This window comes from Corythoichthys intestinalis, chromosome 11 (genome assembly GCF_030265065.1).
Source record: "Corythoichthys intestinalis isolate RoL2023-P3 chromosome 11, ASM3026506v1, whole genome shotgun sequence".
NCBI lineage: Eukaryota > Metazoa > Chordata > Actinopteri > Syngnathiformes > Syngnathidae > Corythoichthys > Corythoichthys intestinalis.
Window position 1 is genome coordinate 3,300,586 of NC_080405.1, and position 23,101 is coordinate 3,323,686.

Genomic DNA, 23,101 nt, shown 5'->3' on the forward strand with positions numbered 1-23,101 from the left:
GACCTTTTGACCCCAAACCAGTGCATGGTTGACATACTTTACTTGGAGTTCAAGGCACACCTCTTAGTTTTCCAATTTATGCCTCCAAAAAAATTTTTATGATTTTTTAATTTATTGACTAGCTTCAAACTTCAATAGCTCCTAGGCCATTTGACCTTTTGACCCCAAACCAGTGCAGGGTTAACATACTTTACTTGGAGTTCAAGGCACACCTCTTAGTTTTCCCTTTTTTTATGTATAGGTTGTTAATAAATTTTACTTGATTAAAACTTAAGTAGCTGTGAGGTCATTTGACCTTTTTGTTCATTATCAGTGTACATTTGTAGTCCTGTTCTTGCTGTTTCTGAATTTTTCTTTTTTTTTCATTCAGACAGCTACACATTTTCCATCTGTTTCGTTAAATCCTACCACAAATTGAATACGATCTGTCAATATACTTGATACAAGTACAGAAAATGCATGCTTGATTTTAAACTTTTTATTTTAACAGTGTTTTTATTTTTCAGGCAGCCATCATTCTTTTTTTTATTGAGAAAAAATAATAATAATTCTAAGCCCTCAAGCGGGATTCGCACCCGTACTCTCAGGTGCGACAGACGCCCGCTTCTGTTACCGAGCTATTCTTACATGTGACGTCAAGCGCCTTTTTTTTTTTGCTTCTGGAAGAATGTTTCGGCACGTACGTCATCTGTCACTGTGCGGTAAAACCTGAAAGAGAAACGCAACAGAAAAGAAAGTGCGGCTGGCTTGAACAAAACGCGGCTCAGTTCACCGCAGTGGAAGACTGCATTCTCTGTGTCAAACAGCTGAACAGGACAGGTTTAAAAAAATAAAAAAATAAAAATGACTTAGTTATCACACCTCAAAGTAGCCTTACATATTATGTAAAATAACGCGAGAGGGGTAAAAACAATAACATCGCACAAGGGTTAAAATTAACTTGTAATTTAGTAATTTAAATGATTTTTGTCGGATTATGGGGGAGTGCACAAAATCACCATTGAAGAATGACACTCCAATCGCTAGCGCGGAAGTAATCCGGAAGTTGAGTGACATAACTGTGATAGTCTAAAATAAACAACGAGTTTTATTTTGAAAGGGAAGTGGATGTAGCATCCGCAGTTCTTCACTTCTGCCGGTCAACGTGAAGAGAGAAGAAAAGGACAAGCGTGGATGGAAGTGAAAAGCGTGAAAAACGGCCGAATTTGAGTTTGGTAAGACACCACAACTAACTCGTTAACTCATCCGTCAAATGTTTAATCAATTAAAATATGTCGCAGCTCGCGGTTTAGCGGAGGACGAGACTCGAACTCGCTTTTCTACTTTAAAATCACTTTTGCTTTTGTTCCTACCGCACGCGTCGAGGTACTATGGAAACCATCAACCCACCTCCGGACCCTTAAAAACATTGGGGGGGGGGGGGGGGGTCATTGGCTGCCATTGACGGGGCTAGACGTTCTAGTCCAGTCCATGTTAGCTGGGAGGGACGAATGAACGTCCGTTTGTTCTTTCGTTTATCCCCACTCTAAATGGATTGGACGTGTAGCGCAGTCAATGGCGCTGAGAGATGAACATTCACAACCAGTCATCCCAGTTGAGATAGATTGGACGTCTATTGTTGTTAAAGGCGGACAATGACTTCAATTTGGGTCACTTCTACTATCGCCACGGAGCCAGCGTTTTTTTTTTTTTTTTTTTTTGGGGGGGGGGGGGGGGGGGGAGTGGAGTCAGACCTGGTGAAACCACCGAAATGCAAAGAAAACTGCTTTTGGCAATCGATAGTAATAACACACAATATGTTTTACACATGTGATATGTTACATGTAACAAGGCATACACAAAAAACTGATTTTCAGTCAAAATTGTACATTTTTAATGAAAATGCTTAACAAAACAGCAGTCACCCCAACCTCCATCACCTATTTTTTATTTCCCCTCATTTCATCACATCTAATTGCAAAACCTCGATTTTAACTACTTAAGTACATGGAATGTACTGTAAAATTGAAAATAATGTAAACATTCACTTATTTTTTTAAATAATAAAGATGCACAGTGTTATGAAAACGTATCTGAACCTTTTGGAATTTCTCACATTTCTGCATAAATCACCATCAAATGTGATCTGATCTTTGTCAAAATCACAGATGAAAAAAAAAAAACAGCATCTGCTTTTAACTGAAACCACCTAAACATTTATAGGATTTCATATTTTAATGAGGATAGCATGCAAACAATGACAGAAAGGGCAAAATAAGTAAGTTAAACCTCTGCCTAAGGAGACTTAAGAGCAATTGAAACCAATTTTTACCGAAACAATTTAAGTCAGATGTGTGCCCAGTCACTGATGAGTGGTTTAAAGCTGCTCTACCCACTATAAAACACACACCTGTTAAGAATTGTCTTGTTGAGAAGCATTGTCTGATGTGTATCATGGCTCGGTCAAAACGGCTATCTGAAGACTTGCGATCAAGGATTGTTTATTTATATAAAGCTGTGAAAGGATACAAAACCATGTCTAAAAGTCTGGATGTTCATGAATCAACAGTCAGAGAAGTTGTCTACAAATGGAGAGAGTTTGGCAGTCTTGCTTCTCTCCCAAGGAGTGGCCACGAACCAAAAATGATGTAAAGAGTTCAGCGCAGAATACTCAGAGAGGGAAAAAAAAAAAAAAAAACCTTAGAGTGTCTTCTAAAGACTTACAGAAATCACTGGCACAGTCCAATATCTCTGTGCACACATCAACTATACGTAAAACTATGGCCAAGAATGGTGTTCATGGGAGGACTCCACGGAGGAAGCCACTGCTGTTTAAAAAAAAACATTGTTGCTCCTTTAATAATCGCAAAAAGCCACTTGGACACTCCAAAGAAGTTTTTGCAACATATTTTGTGGACTGGTAAAACCAAAGTTGAATTGTTTGGGAGTAACACACGTCATGAATGGAGGAGAATTGGACGAGATCACCAACATCAACACCTCATCCTCACCATAAAGCATGGTGGAGGGAGCATCATGATTTGGGGCTGTTTTTGCTGCCTCGGTGCCTGGACAACTTGCAATCATTAATGGAAGAATGAATTCAAAAGTTTATCAGGATGTTTTGCAGGAAAGCCTGAGGCCTTCTGTCAGACAGTTAAAGCTAAAAAGAGGATGGAGGCTGCAACAAGACAATAATTCAAAACACAGAAGTAAATCAACTTCAGAACGGTTTCAGGACAACAAAATACACTTTCGTGAGTGGCCAAGTTAAAGTCCAGACTTGAACCCCATTGAGATGCTGTGGCAGGACCTAAAGACAGCAATTCATGCCAGACATCCCAGGAATCTGACTGAACTACGGTAGTTTTGTAGACATGAATAGGCCAAGATGAGTCCTGATCGATGTCCCAGACTGATCTGTAGCTACAGGAAGCGTCTGGTTGAAGTTATTGCTGCCAAAGGTGCCAGACTGATCTGCAGCTACAGGAAGCGTCTGGTTGAAGTTATTACTGCTAAAGGGGGGGGAACCACAAAATATTCAATGTGATGATTAGAGCTGTCCCGACTAGTCGACGTTGCGTCGACGAGCAAAACATACCGTTGACGGGTAATGACGGGTTTTAAAAAAATACATGCGGATGAAGTTGAGTATGGCAGGCGTTCGCGATACAAGCGGTTGTTACTGGCACCCCCAAAGGGGCCGCTGTTATTTCAATGTGACCGGCATTGTCAGATTGCGCAAAGAGGAAGAAAGTGGGCGAGCGAGAGAGAGGGAGCGAGATTGGTGAGTTGGGAAAGTGCGCGAGTAGCGCGGAGTTCAGTTGCATTCCCCACGTTTTTGTTTTAGGCAATAAAAGTATCCATAAAGAGCCATCCGATGCCTCTCGGTGTTTTTATGCATGCCGCCGCCTTCCTGAGCAGGAAATCGGACGAACCGACGACAACGAGCCAAGTGAATCGCCGGTTCACTCCTCAGTACGGCGAGGAGTTGAAAACACCGCCAATTACCAAAAAGGGCAGAATTAGTGACACGTGAAAGTGGGATACAGCCAAAAAAGCGGACCAGAATAGCCAGAGCCTGGAATTATTTCAAGGAAAATATGGAGGGTGCCACTGTGTGTACTCTTTGCTAAGCTAAGCTCCCATACACATAGCACGTCGGCTATGAACGAACACTTGAAGCGCCGTCACCCAAGTATGATTTTTGAAGACAACAAGAAACAACAATGTAGCGGATTGTAAGTTCATACAACTTTCTAACGATGTTTTTTAAAATGGAAGTTACCTTTATGTGTGTCGTATCAACGTGCATTTTTATTTAATAAAATAATATGTATGTATATATATATATATTTAATTTATTATTAAATTTATTAGGATCATGGAACCTCCGACTTCAGGAAAATATATACATATATCCTGTATATACATAATATAATAAAAATACATATGGAAACAGCACTGGCCTGCTTACTGTAATCCATGACTGCACTAATGTTAGTTACTTTATATTTTAAAGTATCATTGTGTATATACATATCGTAGTATACTATAAAATTAATACTATATATTTAATTTTTGTTACTGTGAGTATGTGTGCTTCTCATTAAAAATAATTGTGGTAATATTTCAGTGTGCCCTCTATCTATTTTCAGGTTAAAACAAAAGTTGAACAGTTTTTCCCCTCCCCCAAAAATGCGGAATGCACACCAGAAAAAGCATCTGAACTCACGCAAAATATTCTGAAAATGGTTGTCCGGGACATTGGAATTCACTTTAACATTTAGAACAATATAGATAATGACATACCACAAAAAGAGTAAGAATTGTTTTCACTCCTGTTAAAGAGGTGAAGTCTCAGTGTTTCCGTTTACGTTTTTATTGCACTAGATAATGCCAGCAGCATTTGACGTCATTGTTTGTGATTTATTATTGATATTTATGTTGTTTATTCATACGTTAATAAAGAATTTAGGTGTTCCAAAATGTTTTTGAATTAATAAGCTTCAACAAAAATTTCATTAATAAAGTAGTAAAAAAAAAATTTTTTTTTAATTATTAGATAAGTCGACTAATCGTAAAAATAGTCGGTTGACTAATAGGGAGGAAATTAGTCATTTGGGACAGCCCTAGTGATGATTCACTTTTTCTCCCTTCTGTCGTTGTTTGCATACTATCCTCATTAAAATATGAACCCCTGGGTGGTTTTAGTTAAAGCAGACAGTTTTTTTCATCTGTGTGAGTTTGACAAAAATCAGATCACATTTGATTGTGATTTTATGCAAAAATGTGAGAAATTCCAAAAGGTTCAGATACTTTTTCATACAACTGTAGCATACACTAACAAAAATAAGTACAAATGACTTAATGCTCAGTGAAATAAATTTATAAGAAAATAAACAAGTAGCCTAACATAAATGAACAACAATTACTCCAAAGTGCACATTAACATGAAAGATGAAACCTCCCTATCAGATCAAATAAAATAAAATAAGCCTTCTCATTCTCAACTCTGTCCTTTGTCTTAAATATCTGATCCAATTTCTGTTGCATTGCACTTTTTTTATGGCATTAATTCAACAAGCTTGTTCTTATTTTGTTGTTCCTGTTTCCGAAAACGTGCATTTGAACCAATCAGAGCTAGCTATCCATGCTGTTCACATGTCAGTATGTCAGCCAATGGTGTACCGCAAGCGACATGTCACTTCCGCTCATTAATATTCATGACATTAGCTACTGTTGCTAAGTGGGGACAAGCCACAGTTTGTCCCTAATAGGAAATGAATGGAAATCGTGTACGAAGGAGATGTTTACAGAGCTAAACCTACCAATTCTCTCCGAAAATGATGTCCCTGTGCCAAATTCACTGGCAAAGATGTGGAAAAACATAAAAATGTTCATTTGAAGGGATGGCTTGAGTGTCGAAGGCTGAAAAAGAAAAAAATTAATGAGCCGACCTAAGCATAGCCTTAGCTTTTTTATCGTCGTGACTGACAACGACATTCTCCTGTTTCAACAAGTTGTCCTTTACCATCAGCCCTGTCTTTCTTATATATATGTCCTCTGGTTGTCCTACGTCTCTGACCGTTCTTGGGGGTAATTCAGTTAGTAGCATTTGCGAGCGCTACACAAAACTAAGTTACAGCCAACGAACACTTTTAATTTTTTCATTGTTAATAAACTTTAATTCTATAAGTTATTTACACTTACCCCTTACTAAAGTCTTTTTTTTTTTTACAACAGAAAATGTAACAGTGGCATTCAGATACCATATTAAAGGGTATGTCCTGCCCTGGGTTGTTAATATGTTAATGTTAATATTCCATCATTTATCCATAAACGCATGCCTTTTGTATTCATATCATGCCACTTCGTGTAATTACACACAAGAAAATGAGAGAAATTTGGCTCGATTGTCAAGCTAAAATGACCGGCGCCCGAGATCTGTCAGATTGTGTGCATGACGTCACGACAAGTGAAGAGAGTGCCATCGGCCACTAGGGGGGCAGCGCCTGTCTGCATCGATATAATTCCTTCTAGTGAGGGGAGAATTAGGGGTGTTTTGAGCTGTTTATGACAATTTCGTTTCTAGTTTCAGCGACGAATCCGACGTAACGAATGTTCATCTAATGGTGACGAGGAGAATTACGAAGCTTTAATCGGTGTTTTATGTTACCAATTTGAGCCCAAACGAACGCCAATGCAGCGTAATGAAACGGTCATTTAGGGGAGCAATGACACTGATGAAACATCGGCAGCAGATCGTGTGGGAAACACCAATGATTTGTTTTGCTTTTCTTTTTGTGAACCTGATACACCGTGACTGCAAAATAAAGGAATGCATAGAATAATTATCATTTATTGCGCTATCATAGCTTTTCGCTCTGCCAACAGACACAAATAGGAATGGGATCAGAGGATTTGTTCTATATATTTTACGAACGATAATGTGTCCAGTCCTGTATCCAATGCGTGACATTTTTTTATTATGAAAGAGTACTCACTCTGGCCATTTCGAGCTTGGCTGCTCCCCTCCTTTGCTTAGCCTTAGCCTCCTTTGCCACTCATCGTCCTCTTTCTTGATATCTCGGGACATTTAGGTAGCTGCGCGTGTATGGTCGGCACCACATCTCCATTGAGCAGCAATCTTTTAGCAAAATCCGATTTCACTTGTCCATAGTTCGAGAAGCTTTCAGGTGGAAAATGCGCACCACAGAAAAGCGTGCCGGAGGCTGTGTCTAGAAAATTAGCTCTCTTTGCACGGATGAACTTTACCCATTGTCTGCGTAGTCCAGCTTTTTTTTTTCGCGTTCGGGAACTCATGGATACTATATTCCGATAAATAACTATTTTTATAATTATACCACATAGCCCAGCAGTTTTGAACCATTTTTGTGATGTTTTTGTCAAACAAACCCCAACGCTACTCTCTCGTCGTTAAAAAACAATGGCACCTGGCTCCGCCTCGACTGTCAATCACTTGTCGTGACGTCCCCGCCCCATTCGGCTGTTTCCGGAACACTTTCGGGAATGTTTGTCATTTTCGATCTATTTTCGATAATTGCTCATTAATGTGATTGATTTTTTTGTTAACTTTATCAATATTTGTTATCTTGGCACATAACGGTTCTATTGATGTCTCACACCCCTTTGCCGCTACGTACCCTTTAATTCTTTTCAGGTCATTCATTGTCAGACAGAAGCAGCCCGGCACGTCACGCCAAAAAATAAGTTAAAAATACCAAAATGGGTTATCTCTTTGTCCTCTGAAAGACAATGCCAACCCAACAAAATGTTTACTGCATAAATATTTACTGTCGAGCTGGCGTTAAAAGTCCGCGCAAGTTGATTCAGTCTTCACATTTTCTCCTCCGAGTTTTTAAGTTTCGGAAAACGTATGAAGAAAACATTCTTCATATGTCGTAATGTCTAGAGTCGTTTCTAAAAGTTCCAAAAAAGCAATGTGTGATCAGCATGCTCGTTTTTGAAAGATTACCGGAGAAAATTAGCAGATTTTACATTGCTTCTATGCGACGGCGGGTCTATAATGTCCCACTTCTACTTTACTTCCGCTTTACGATGCGACGTCATGGTCTAAAAATAGCATGCGTGCGGTACGCCATTGAACAGACCAGTGAGTCCGGGGTGGTTTGTTGCATGCATGCACATGCGGCTTATTTACACATAGGGTTTTGACAGTTCCTGTCATATTTTCGGGATCAAAGCATCGTTACACCCCCCTAATGTTTTACCTGAATTGCGTACTGGACCGTTCCGTCCCACTTTCACCCCTGCTTAAAGGTTGGGTTGCCAACTCAAAACCTCAAAAAATAATATAGGACACCTAATTGGTAGAGCCGGCTGGCCCGTTAACATCACCTCTTACTTATTTTTTTGTTTGTGAAAATAATTTTTTAGTAATAATTATACTATTATAATTTACTCAAACTTGAATTAATTAGGTACATATTTGAGTCATATATGCACATGGAAAAACAATAATTATCAGCCACTTTTACATCTGCGCAGGTCAGGCGGTGCCATGGAGGGGCCGGAGCAAAGCCTCTACGTGGCCCAATTGAAAGCTGAGTTCGACAGCTGCGACGCCTCGTCTTCGGGCTTTCTGGACAGGTGCCAGGTGGGGGCGCTTTGCAGGAAGTTGCACCTGGACTCTCAGCTACCACTCCTCGTCGACTCGCTGCTCGGGGGAGAAGCCTGTGCCAGGGTGAGGGAGCGGCAGCACCAAAACATTTTTTTTTTCCTCCCCCAAATCTCATATTTTCTGATTCCGGGAAAATAATTGGTCTAGAAAATGACACGTGTTTGCTATTCAGGTGGACTTTGAAGCATTCAAAGACAACTTTGTGGATGTTCTGTCTCGCTTGGACGTGACATGGAAGGATGACGGCGACTGCCTGCAGCTCGGTGAGCGGCGCTAATGTTAACGACGATAGATGTCTGATCACATAACGTCCAATCGTCCTCCTGCTGTGAATTGGAATGATTTATCGAGTGATGTTTGTTCTTTCGCTGCCTGTCCTCACGCTTGAAACGGATTGGACGTCCATTGGCATCCGATGAGTAAACAGCAGATGCTTTGACGTTGATGAAATCATCTTTTAAAAATAGGTTTAAGCTACTTAAATCAGTGCATTGACTTTGATGGGTACATCGCCCCTACCAACATAAGGCCATTTTTCTCGGGGCCACATAAGGATGCTTCTGCCCTGAACTGAAATGAGTTTATCACATTTGAAGCGGGACAGCTTGCAGGGAATAAATGAACGTTCATTCGCTCCTGCTTCAAATGGATTTGATGTCTTGCACTGTCAATGTCAGATGCTTTGACATTGATAAAATAATCTTTTCCCCTTCCGGGTAGGGATCCTGCCCTGTCCCAGACCTAGTGGCCCATGGGTATCTCGCGGTATGCCACGCCAGTTGGGGGGTAGCAGCATTGGCTGAGAGTACAGGTGGGCGCTGGCGTGGGGGCGGTGGCGCGTCCTCTCATCCCTTCGCTGAGAGCTGGGCGATAGGGAATGGATATGCCGGGGAACAGCCCTGGGTCCTTGGGGGAAAGGGTTGGCCCCTTTGCCGGAGCTGCGGGAGGATAGGTGGGTCGCACTCGCCCCACCCATCCCAATCACAGATTGCATGGGGGCGTGTTTGGGCCCTGGTGTGGCCCCCGCGCAGTATTTCCACTTTTCTGTAGGACTATCACACGTCTGAATGGGTTCACGCAAGTGCAATTCGACACACTCAGGTAGAGACATTGTCGGTGCCAGGATTAGTGATAAGGTAGCATAGAATAGGATGTCAACATAACCACACCTCACATTGCTGATTTGTGTGCACTCTACCCTGCCTAATCATGTCTTCTTTTGACTCCTCTTTCTCCTCGGTTATCAGGCCTCCCAAATCGTGTCCACGAGTAAATATAATTAGCTTATGATAGCACCACTATGTCCATCGGTAGCATAGGCGCATGACTAACCATATGTATTGTATTTATGTAATTCTTGTTGTTTTTTCTTCTCCTTTTCTTCCTGCTTCCTTCCTTTCTGTCCCCCCCTAACCTTATCCTACTCGCTGCTTTCTCTAATAAATAAAACATAACAACCAAAATGGGAGTATATCTCACTCCCATGTGATACATTACCACTGTTCAGACCATAAGGACACTTAGGCTAGGTTCGTACCACAGGTCTTAATTAGTGTTGCACCGATACCTGGCATTGCAGTTTCGGCCAATACCGATACCACTCTGTTTGCAAAATAAATAAATAAGTAAACAAACAAAATAATATATGTATATATATTAGGGCTCTCAAAATTATCGCGTTAACGCGCGGTAATTGATTTTTTAAATTAATCACGTTAAAATATTTAACGCAATTAACGCACATGTCCCGCTCAGACAGTATTCTGCCTTTTGGTAAGTTTTACAGCAGGCTTCTTGTGCTGTCTAACAGCGAACTCTTGTGGTCGCTTTGCGACATGGTTTATTTTTTTTCTTGCCAGTTCAATATGGCTGCACGACGTCTCGGGCTGACGCCTACGTTGTAATGTTGTGCTTATATGATCCTTGGACAAGATTTGTCCGTAAGTATGGTTGTTGTAAAGAATGTACATATTATGTTAGTAAGCGAAATGTTCTATTTTTTTGTATGAGACGCTTTTTCTTTATGTTAAGGGAACCTGTATAGCGTGCTAAGTGTAGCCCCTAGCTATACCTTCCTGTATGTACACCGATAGGAGCTGCAATCTAGGTTCGGTTTATTTGGTTTGGATACGATAACCACATCTAACATCAGGTTTAGGCAATCGGAATGCTTTTTTTTTTTTTTTTAGATTTTTTAATGAACAATATAAAAACAATTTTAAACAATTAAACACACAATTAACTATTATTAACAACAAACGAGAAAAATAGAAGAAAAAATAGTCTTGAGTCTCAGTCAATTGTTTTGTCATTCAAAATTTGTCCAATATTAGTTGCAATGGCAACTAATTCAATGTCTCAAGTTTGTACTATTGCAATAGTTTTCAATGTTCGTTGGAGTGCACTCTTTACGAAGAAAAAAATGTATGTATCAGTCCGATGACTGATACAATCCGACCACACAGATAGTCCGTCTGTTATTCCAGAATTTTCTATGTTCTTGGTTCTTCAAATCACTCTGGGTTAGCTCGCCATCGTTGAATCCAATCTGATGATCTTTCTTTTTTTTCCAATCAGAAAAAAAAAAAACCTGACCTGTATTTAACACAGGTCTTGGGTTACAATCTTTTCAGTTTCGATGTTTCAGTTTCATTCATGTTGTACAACTTTTTCAAACAATAATAAGTAATCACTCAATACAAAAATTCTAATCATTAACAAGCATTTTCTATGCAATAAATGATATATTTTTCCATAAAAACGTTAATTAGGCTCTGAAAAGCATTTTGTATGCAATACTGTAAATTATACATTTTCCAAAACACAAAATGATAATTACATTTCTTTTTCTTTAAAATGGAAAATATGTTTTATACCATTTCAAACAGCAATATATTTTAATATCTCACTGAATAGTCTTAACTGACGACGCCTGGTCCTCTTCCTCTCACACAAGGCTTTTGGCCTGCATGAATAAGGCGCTAGCAGTTAGCCATGAATGCAAATTTAGCATTAGCGAATTGTTTCCACATCTTACCGAGTGGTTTCTTTTCAATTTTTTCACCGTCGCTTCAAGCAACAGACGCCACACAGCAACAGTTGATGCATTCGTCAATTTGCTTTTCTTTATCTTTTTTTCATTTCTTTCTGGGCGAACAAAACTTTTCCCCCTCAGTTAGAAAAGCCAACGATCCAAAAAGGAAGTGCGCATGCGCTGACGTCATAGTTGTGAGTCTCTGACTTCATTCAATCGCGCTCATGCCCTCTAGTGTTGTTATTGGGTATCACACTTCAATATTTTTATCTGGGTTACATCAGCTAAAGTTGTTGCTAATGCAATGCTTGTGTACTTTTTTGTTGTTGTAGTTTTACGACGGTCTAAAGAGGACAATGGTTTGAGGCTATTTATTAATAAATCAGATGAAAAAGGGAGAAGTCTGATTATTAAGGCGTCGTTCACTAGCTGTCTAGCTTTGGAAAAAGTAGACGCTTCGGAGTGAGGACAGCATAGGCAGATTTAAATGACAGTAGAGTGAAATGCCCACTGCAGTCCTTATGTACCGTATGTTGAATGTACAGTGGGGAGAACAAGTATTTGATACACTGCCAATGGATTTTCCCATTGGCAGTGTATCAAATACTTGTTCTCCCCACTGTATATATCCATCTTGTGTCTTATCTTTCCATTCCAACAATTTATTTTACAGAATATATATATAATTTACAGAAAAATATGGCATATTTTATAGATGGTTTGAATTGCGATTAATTACGATTAATTTTTAAGCTGTAATTAACTCGATTAAAAATTTTAATCGTTTGACAGCCCTAATATATATGTGTGTGTGTGTGTGTATATATATATATTAGGCAAGGCAAGGCAAGGCAAGGCAAATTTATTTATATAGCACAATTCAACACAAGGCAATTCAAAGTGCTTTACATCACATGAAAACCATAAAAATCACATTTAAATCAACACAACGTAAAAACCAAGACAAAAGATCGCATTTAATCACAGAATAAAAATAAATAAATAAAAATAAAACAAAAATAGAAATAAAGCAAAAACTACTACTAATAATAATCATTGAAATCAGCAATGGAGATAAGCACAAGAGGAATAGAAGGCAGGTAGATTGAAATATATAGACAGTTATGGATATGCAGTGCTAAACAAAAGCGTTTTTAGCCCTGATTTAAATGAGCTAACGGTTTGAGCATACTTCAGACCTTCGGGTAACTTGTTCCAGAGGTGAGGAGCATAATAACTAAATGCTGCCTCACCCTGCTTGGTTCTTGTTCTTGGAACATGCAGAAGACCCGTTCCAGACGACCTTAAGGGTCTAGATGTCTCATAGGAATCTAACAAGTCAAGCATGTATTTTGGTCCAAGGCCATTAAGTGTTTTGTAGACGAGCAGTAGTATTTTATAGTCTATCCTTTGACTCACTGGAAGCCAGTGTAGCGATTTCAAAACCGGTGTAATGTGGTCCAGCTTCCTTGTATTTGTGAGGACTCTGGCTGCAGCATTCTGTACTAGCTGCAGCTTCCTGACTGATTTTTTATCAAGACCTGTAAATATACCGTTGCAGTAGTCCAATCTGCTGAAAACGAATGCATGCATAAGTTTTTCCATGTCTTGTTGAGTCAGAAGCCCCTTAATTCTGGTTATATTTTTTAGGTGGTAATAAGCGGATTTAGTGACGGACTTTAGATGGCTATCAAATTTTAGGTCTGAGTCAATAATTACGCCAAGGTTTCTGACTTGATTTGTAGCTGTAAGTGACATTGTGCTAAGTTGGCTGCTTATCTTTGACCTTTCCTTTTTTGGCCCAAAAATGATCACCTCTGTTTTCTCCACATTTAACTGGAGAAAATTCTGGCACATCCATTCATTGATTTGATGAATGCATTTACTCAGGGAGACTAAGGGACTATAATCATGTGGGGACACAGAAATGTACAGTTGTGTGTCATCTGCATAGGCGTGATAGGAGATGTCATACTGTTCCATTATCTGAGCTAACGGAAGCATATAGATGTTAAATAAGAGTGGTCCAAGAATTGACCCTTGAGGGACTCCACACGTGAATTTGGTTCGTTCTGACTGATAATTTCCGATTGACACAAAGAAATCCCTATCATGTAAATAGGATGTGAACCACTGAAGAATAGTGTCAGTAAGCCCTACCCACTGTTCCAATCTGCTGAGTAGTATGTTGTGATCAACCGTGTCAAATGCGGCGCTGAGATCCAATAGTAGCAGAACAGATGATTTGCCTGCATCGGTATTCCGACGAATATCATTTAGGACTTTGATAAGCACGGTCTCGGTGCTGTGTTGTGGCCGAAATCCAGACTGAAATGAGTCAAAAAGATTGTTTTGGATCATAAAAGTCTGGATCTGTTCAAACACAACCCTTTCGATAATTTTCCCCAGGAATGTCAGATTTGATATTGGCCTGTAATTACTAATGGTTGAGGCATCCAGATTAGGTTTTTTTAGGAGAGGTTTTATTACTGCAGTTTTTAAAGTCTGAGGAAACTCTCCTGTTTGGAGGGAAGTATTTATAATCTGAAGTATGTCTGGGGCTATGCAATGAAAAACAGTTTTGAAAAAGTTTGAAGGAAGGATGTCAAGGCAGCATGTTGTGGGCTTTAGTTTCGACACAATTTCTGTTAAAGTGGCATAGTCCAAGAGGCTAAACTGTCTAAGATTGACGTGGGGGACATGTTGGGAGGCATTTAGTGTAACATTTGTTAATCCGGAGTTGCACACAGTCTGTCTAATCATTAGTACTTTGTGTGTAAAAAATGCTGCGAAATTATTACAGGACACCTCAGATGCCAATTCCTGAGGTATTGATGCTTGTGGGTTTGTCAGTTTGTCAACAACAGAAAATAGTGTGCGAGTATTGTGGGTGTTTCTACTAATGATCTCTGAAAAATATGATTGTCTAGCATTTTTCAGTTCCTGGTTGTATTTGCGAAGACTCTCTTTGTAGATATCATAAAAAACTAGGAGTTTGTTTTTTCGCCATCTGCGTTCTGCTCGTCTACAAACTTGCTTTTGTTTTATAGCTAGTATGGCATTTCTCCAGGGTGACCTCTTCTTTCTTGACAAGGTTTTTGTCTTAATCGGGGCAATAGTGTCCATTACAGTCATCACTCCGGAACTGAAACTATTTACAAGTTCTTCCACTGGAGCTATTGTAGGGGTTAATAATGAGGCATAGGCCTGTGTGAATAACGCACATGTGTTATCACGAATGTAACGCTTCCTAATAAACTCTGTTTCCCTTTTCAGAGGATGGACAGGGGTGGTCATTTTAAACATAATGCAGTAGTGATCAGACAGAGCAACATCATTCACTGTGACCTCAGAGATGTTAAGACCTTTGGATATTATTAAGTCCAGTATGTGCCCTCTGTTATGTGTTGGAACTGTGACATGCTGAGATAAACCAAATGTATCCAAAATATTTAAAAGCTCTCTAGCACATCCTTCTTCAGGATTATCAACATGAATGTTAAAGTCACCCACTAAAACAACACAATCAAAGTCCATGCACACGGAAGACAGTATTTTGGTAAACTCATCAAAAAACATTGTGTTATACTTCGGTGGTCTGTAAATTGTTACCAAGGCAGCTCTGCAAGGGCTTTTTAGCTGAATGACAATATACTCAAAGGAATCAAACTGACCACATGAAATATTCGTGCATTGAAAACTGTCCCTGATCAGACTGGCAACCCCACCTCCTTTCTTATGGGTTCTTGGCGCACTAAAGAAATTGAAGTTTGCGAGGGTTGCCTCGATCAGAACTGTCGAACTCTTATCTTGATCTAACCAAGTTTCTGTTAGGAACAACATGTCAAGGTTATGTTTGCAGATAAAATCATTAATTAAGAAAGATTTGCCAGCTAAAGATCTAATATTTAGCAGAGCCAATTGGAGATGCCAGACTGGATTCACTGGTGAGCTTTGGGAATGACATACTATGTTTAACAGGTTGGCAGAATTTATTGAACGTTTTTTATTTCTCACCAGTCTAGCCCTTTTTTTGTTGTTTATCACCACTGGGATTGTTGAGCATACATACTGTACTCCATAAGGCCCCGGCTTTTGCTGGGACAGAAAAGTCTTTGTAATGTTTTCACAGCCTGGACCCGGTGCACATCATATTGGTGTCGCAAACATGGCTCCCTCCATAGAAGGATAATACCGTGTAGTTCCAGAGTTGTAGTGCTTTGGCTTTGCCCCGAGAGAATTCCAGTGGAGGCTGGTTGGTTTGTTGCCATCTTCCCCTGGCACCTGTCGGGTGTGGCAGGTACAGGGTGGAAGCGAAGACATGAACTTGAGGAGATCAAGAGACTGGTTAACCTTGCTATCTAGACCCATGGAGTCCCAATCAGGTTGACTCATTATTCCATCCAAACTAAGTCGTCGGCGGGGTGGCTTCCGGGACTGTGGGGATTTAGGCCTTGATGAGGCCTTAGCCTGACTGAGTCGGAGGAGTGGTGGCGTCTTGGAGTGTGAGGATTTGGTGCTGGATGGGGCCTTATCCTGGAGTCTGCGGCGTGGTGGCGTCTTGGAGTGTGAGGATTTGGGGCTGGATGGGGCCTTAGCCTGGAGTCGGCGGCATGGTGGCGTCTTGGAGTGCGAGGATTTGGTGCTGGATGGGGCCTCGACAGCAGAGGATTGCACGGTCGGGTCGTTCTCCTCCTGTTGAGCTGATGGAGCCACTTCTTGAGTCTCGTCTGAAGGGGGTCGATCACCTGCTACCAGGGTCTCCTTCCGTTGAGGCAGTGGAGCCCCAGCAGAGGAGGGTTGGTCACAGCCTGGCGGGGCTAGCTTAGTCACTTCCCCTTCAGCGACTATCGGCTCCATTTTTGGAGGAGAGATTGATCCTGCGTGCACACTGTCTGATTCAGCACTCATCCCAGCCATCATGTTTATCCGATGTTTTGGGACAGCTTGCCTCCTTTCCTCGAGATAAGCAGACTGTCTGTGCCTCAAGAGATAAAACATGCTGCTGCTTAGTAACCGCACTCCTGACTTATTTAGGTGAAGGCCATCGTTCTTAAAGAGGTGCCTGCGCCCTGAAAATATGTTGAAATTGTCAATGAAGTACATCGATTGTCCAGCGCATGTTGCTTTGAGCCATTTGTTAAGCATCATCACTCTGCTGAAACTTTCATCCCCCAGCCTGGGCGCGGGTATGGGTCCACTGAAAAACACCTCAGTATTTAAAGTTCCGACTTTGTTTATCAGTTCAGTGAAGTCTTGCTTTAAAAGCTCTGATTTTTGCTTCGCAATATCGAGGGCTCCTGTGTGTATTATCAGACTAGTGGCTGTTGGATGCTGAGCAGCAATGCTCAGGATACGTTCAGAGATAACAGACACCGTAGCTTTGTTTAAACAACATACTCTGGTATTGTTGCTACAAAAGTGTTTCATCCCATTCACAGCAAAGTCGCCCACTATCAGAGTGCGGGGCCCATTGGGTCGCTTTCTCTGTAGCCTGCTAGCACATGCATTAGCATCGTACCTCTCTTTCGAGCTGGGTGTTCCAACTTTCCCTGGGTCAGGAGTCTCGGAGAGTGGCGTAAATCTATTTTCCAGTAGAATTCCAGCAGCTTGAGGCACTTTGCTTTGAGCCTTTGTTGTTGCCTTGATCTGTGATAATTTTCCTTCTGGTGCCGGAGTAGATGACGCATTCTTCTGCAGAGGTGGCCATTCCTTTTCATCGTAAATCTGCCAGTGCTGGGTTCTGCCAGGGTCCCGTTGAGTCTCGATGGTGTTTGTTTGCATTCTATGGGTCCGCTCCCACTCGCTGTTTTGGGAGATCGGCAGAGTGGTTTCATTCCCGAGCTGTCCGTTTACCTCCATATTCACTTCAAGCCGGTAGATTTTTGTTTCCAGTACTGCTATCTTCTGGAGCAGTTTGTGGTAATCATCCATTGACAGGGGAGGCATGTTGCTGCTACTTAGCTTTCGTTAGCCGAATTCCTCAGCTCCGATAAGGCAGACTTGTGTTCCAGTAACGACAAAAAAGCACTTTAAAAGGCTCAAAAATGCTCAAAAAGCCTTTGTTTGAATATAAACATGATTAAAAGATAATTCCAAGACCTCCTGAGTAATTTAGAGGTGTTTAAAAATGATTAAAAAGATGATTGAAGCTTGAGAAGCAGGAGCAAAGCAGAGAGACGTCTGCACAGTAGCGAAGCAGCAAGAAAAGGGTTGCAGCTATCGAATATTTTAGTAACCGAGTAATCGACTGAAAATTCTATCGATTAATCGAGTAATCGGATAAAAAATTTTTGAGGTAAAGAGCAATTATACATATACATGAGAAAAAAAGATTTTCAATCCAATATTGAACAATTTTCAGTCAATCAATGTCTTTATTTTCGATGTACATTGTTGAAAACAGCCAACAATTGCATCTAAGATGTTACTAGAAAAAAAAATTCACTGCTTTCACTCAAAAAAATTCTAGACCTTATATATATATATATATATATATATATATATATAAATAAAACAATATATATATTTCTTACCTAAAAATGTAATTACGCTTGATAACACACATCACTTGAAAGCTACGTGTTTTTCCCACGTGTTTCAATTTAGTTTCCATTTGTGTCAAGCTATTTTTAAGTTAAGTTTTAAGTTAGTCTAAACTGTAAGTACTGGTAGTATAAATGTATGATACCTGCTGTATTGGAGCACATTTATTCAGCAATGACTACTGAGCTTAAACTGACAGTTAGCTTTATTATGTTTGAATTTTACACCCTCATCACTCTACAGCGCTGTGTTTTTACAGATTAAATAAAGCCTGTATGTAAGACACGTTAGCCACGCATCGACAGTGGTCATAATCAATAGAAACTTAGCCCTCCGTAGGGCTAACGTTACGTGAGCATGTGACAATTTGCCTGGTACACCAGACTCACCGCTGTTCCAGCTATTGAGTCTGGCCCCCGTTCACGCGGATACAATTTCCAGGGCGGAGCAAGCCACAGCAAACAGACAGCAGAGTGGACCAATCTGCGACGGGCAGACGTGACGTTAGTAAAATGACGAGGGAAGGACGAGGGACTTGTGCGCGGAAGTAAACATACGAAGAGAGCGGAGTTTATTCAACATGGCTAGCACGAGAAAGACTATTGTCAATGGCTCGTGTCGATGTGTTTTTGGTCATTTAAAACGGATTTTACCGTGGATTGGAACATATTCTCGGCTCTGCCGTTCACCATCTGTGTTGTTGTGGAGACGACTTTCGACATGCAAGAGTGACATTGCTCGTTAAGAACACGTCACGCAAATAAACGAATCTGATTTGTCGACTGATTTTGTACCGGCTCGAGAGGCCGTTAATGGGCTGGTTCCCAGACTATACTCTCAGTGTTTGAAAAATACAGGGAGAATAGTCTGGCAGAGCCAGGCAATGTGACAATAACGTTATATTTATTAGTGATGAGAAATCTACTGCTTAAAGATGGCGGCTGTTTACTAACGCTGCCCAGACGCGGCCGAGTCTGTCATTTCGCATCTAGTCCTAAATGCATGCAATATCTATGAGATGCATCGGACACTACCTGCTACCAAACTAGCATCATGCGGGTGTAGTTTTTAGCAACGTCGGCGTAGTTTGTAGCGGCTGTCGGCTGTGGTAATTTATTTATTTATTTATTTTTTTATTGCTTCTTCCTCCACGCACGTGATGTCAGCGCGTTGTCCCGCATTAAAAGTAGCCTGGGCAAAACGGGATGCTTAGAGCTCGCAAAATTAAAAGATTCCTCGAGGTGAATAAAATTACTCGGATCAGTTTTTAAACTCGAGTTGCTCGAGTATTCGTTTCAGCTCTTATATATATATATACAGTGCCTTGCAAAAGTATTCGGCCCCCTTGAACCTTGCAACCTTTCGCCACATTTCAGGCTTTAAACATAAAGATATCAAATTTCAATTTTTTGTCAAGAATCAACAACAAGTGCGACACAATCGTGAAGTGGAACAAAATTTATTGGATAATTTAAACTTTTTTAACAAATAAAAAACTGAAAAGTGGGGCGTGCAATATTATTCGGCCCCCTTGCGTTAATACTTTGTAGCGCCACCTTTTGCTCCAATTACAGCTGCAAGTCGCTTGGGGTATGTTTCTATCAGTTTTGCACATCGAGAGACTGACATTCTTGCCCATTCTTCCTTGCAAAACAGCTCGAGCTCAGTGCGGTTGGATGGAGAGTGTTTGTGAACAGCAGTCTTCAGCTCTTTCCACAGATTCTCGATTGGATTCAGGTCTGGACTTTGACTTGGCCATTCTAACACCTGGATACGTTTATTTTTTAACCATTCCATTGTAGATTTGGCTTTATGTTTTGGATCATTGTCCTGTTGGAAGATAAATCTCCGTCCCAGTCTCAGGTCTTGTGCAGATACCAACAGGTTTTCTTCCAGAATGTTCCTGTATTTGGCTGCATCCATCTTCCCGTCAATTTTAACCATCTTCCCTGTCCCTGCTGAAGAAAAGCAGGCCCAAACCATGATGCTGCCACCACCATGTTTGACAGTGGGGATGGTGTGTTCAGGGTGATGAGCTGTGCTGCTTTTACGCCAAACATATCGTTTTGCATTGTGGCCAAAAAGTTCAATTTTGGTTTCATCTGACCAGAGCACCTTCTTCCACATGTTTGGTGTGTCTCCCAGGTGGCTTGTGGCAAACTTTAAACGAGACTTTTTATGGATATCTCTGAGAAATGGCTTTCTTCTTGCCACTCTTCCATAAAGGCCAGATTTGTGCAGTGTACGACTGATTGTTGTCCTATGGACAGACTCTCCCACCTCAGCTGTAGATCTCTGCAGTTCATCCAGAGTGATCATGGGCCTCTTGGCTGCATCTCTGATCAGTTTTCTCCTTGTTTGAGAAGAAAGTTTAGAAGGACGGCCGGGTCTTGGTAGATTTGCAGTGGTCTGATGCTCCTTCCATTTCAATATGATGGCTTGCACAGTCCTCCTTGAGATGTTTAAAGCTTGGGAAATCTTTTTGTATCCAAATCCGGCGTTAAACTTCTCCACAACAGTATCTCGGACCTGCCTGGTGTGTTCCATGGTTTTCATAATGCTCTTTGCACTTTAAACAGAACCCTGAGACTATCACAGAGCAGGTGCATTTATACGGAGACTTGATTACACACAGGTGGATTCTATTTATCATCATCGGTCATTTAGGACAACATTGGATCATTCAGAGATCCTCACTGAACTTCTGGAGTGAGTTTGCTGCACTGAAAGTAAAGGGGCCGAATAATATTGCATGCCCCACTTTTCAGTTTTTTATTTGTTAAAAAAGTTTAAATTATCCGATAAATGTTGTTCCACTTCACGATTGTGTCCCACTTGTTGTTGATTCCTGACAAAAAAATTAAATTTGATATCTTTATGTTTGAAGCCTGAAATGTGGCGAAAGGTTGTAAGAGTGAAGGGGCCGAATACTTTTGCAAGGCACTGTATATGTATGAATATATGTATATACAGTGCCTTGCAAAAGTATTCGGCCCCCTTGAATCTTGCAACCTTTCGCCACATTTCAGGCATTGAAGGGGCCGAATACTTTTGCAAGGCACTGTATATGTATGAATATATGTATATACAGAAGTTCAGTGAGGATCTCTGAATGATCCAATGTTGTCCTAAATGACTGATGATGATAAATAGAATCCACCTGTGTGTAATCAAGTCTCCGTATAAATGCACCTGCTCTGTGATAGTCTCAGGGTTCTGTTTAAAGTGCAAAGAGCATTATGAAAACCATGGAACACACCAGGCAGGTCCGAGATACTGTTGTGGAGAAGTTTAAAGCCGGATTTGGATACAAAAAGATTTCCCAAGCTTTAAACCTCTCAAGGAGCACTGTGCAAGCCATCATATTGAAATGGAAGGAGCATCAGACCACTGCAAATCTACCAAGACACGGCCGTCCTTCCAAACTTTCTTCTCAAACAAGGAGAAAACTGATCAGAGATGCAGCCAAGAGGCCCATGATCACTCTGGATGAACTGCAGAGATCTACAGCTGAGGTGGGAGAGTCTGTCCATAGGACAACAATCAGTCGTACACTGCACAAATCTGGCCTTTATGGAAGAGTGGCAAGAAGAAAGCCATTTCTCAAAGATATCCATAAAAAGTCTCGTTTAAAGTTTGCCACAAGCCACCTGGGAGACACACCAAACATGTGGAAGAAGATGCTCTGGTCAGATGAAACCAAAATTGAACTTTTTGGCCACAATGCAAAACGATATGTTTGGCGTAAAAGCAACACAGCTCATCACCCTGAACACACCATCCCCACTGTCAAACATGGTGGTGGCAGCATCATGGTTTGGGCCTGCTTTTCTTCAGCAGGGACAGGGAAGATGGTTAAAATTGACGGGAAGATGGATGTAGCCAAATACAGGAACATTCTGGAAGAAAACCTGTTGGTATCTGCACAAGACTTGAGACTGGGACGGAGATTTATCTTCCAACAGGACAATGATCCAAAACATAAAGCCAAATTTACAATGGAATGGTTCAAAAATAAACGTATCCAGGTGTTAGAATGGCCAAGTCAAAGTCCAGACCTGAATCCAATCGAGAATCTGTGGAAAGAGCTGAAGACTGCTGTTCATAAACACTCTCCATCCAACCTCACTGAGCTCGAGCTGTTTTGCAAGGAAGAATGGGCAAGAATGTCAGTCTCTCGATGTGCAAAACTGATAGAAACATACCCCAAGCGACTTGCAGCTGTAATTGGAGCAAAAGGTGGCGCTACAAAGTATTAACACAAGGGGGCCGAATAATATTGCACGCCCCACTTTTCAGTTTTTTATTTGTTAAAAAAGTTTAAATTATCCAATAAATTTTGTTCCATTTCACGATTGTGTCCCACTTGTTGTTGATTCTTGACAAAAAATTAAAATTTGATATCTTTATGTTTGAAGCCTGAAATGTGGCGAAAGGTTGCAAGGTTCAAGGGGGCCGAATACTTTTGCAAGGCACTGTATATACATATATATATATATATATATATATACAGTGGGGAGAACAAGTATTTGATACACAGTCAATGGGAAAACCCATTGGCAGTGTATCAAATACTTGTTCTCCCCACTGTAATATATATATATATATATATATATGGTGGAAAACACTCAGGTGACTTGAAGTTCCGCTCTGAGACCCCCAATTTGGCCACCTTTCAAAATTGTCCCATATGCATGTGTGATACATCATTGGAAAGCTTAAAATCTCAATTTTCTGGGGGAGAAGAATTTTGAATAGGAGGGCATTTTAAAAAAAATGTTTTTTAAACAGCAAAACCCTATCTAGAGGTGAGAGCACGCGAGAGCAGAATTACAGATGCCACGACTTTAACGAGATATTGTCACGTACTTACCTTG

The 23,101-nt window shown here is 40.7% G+C and overlaps 1 protein-coding gene across 7 annotated transcripts in view; it reads left to right on the forward strand.

Annotated features, from left to right (window-relative positions):
• Positions 1-1,116: 1,116 nt before the first annotated feature.
• Positions 1,117-23,101, forward strand: part of ninl (ninein-like) — a 124,509-nt gene continuing 102,524 nt past the window's right edge. For 5 of the 7 annotated variants that reach the window (XM_057849501.1, XM_057849502.1, XM_057849499.1 and 2 more), the window contains exons 1-3: positions 1,117-1,214; positions 8,512-8,707; positions 8,817-8,907. In XM_057849501.1, coding sequence (XP_057705484.1) covers positions 8,525-8,707; positions 8,817-8,907 — 274 coding nt within the window. In that variant the 5' untranslated portion in view covers positions 1,117-1,214; positions 8,512-8,524. Of the gene's footprint in view, positions 1,215-8,511; positions 8,708-8,816; positions 8,908-23,101 lie in introns of those variants that run through there. The other 2 variants (XM_057849503.1, XM_057849506.1) reach the window with 2 other exon arrangements.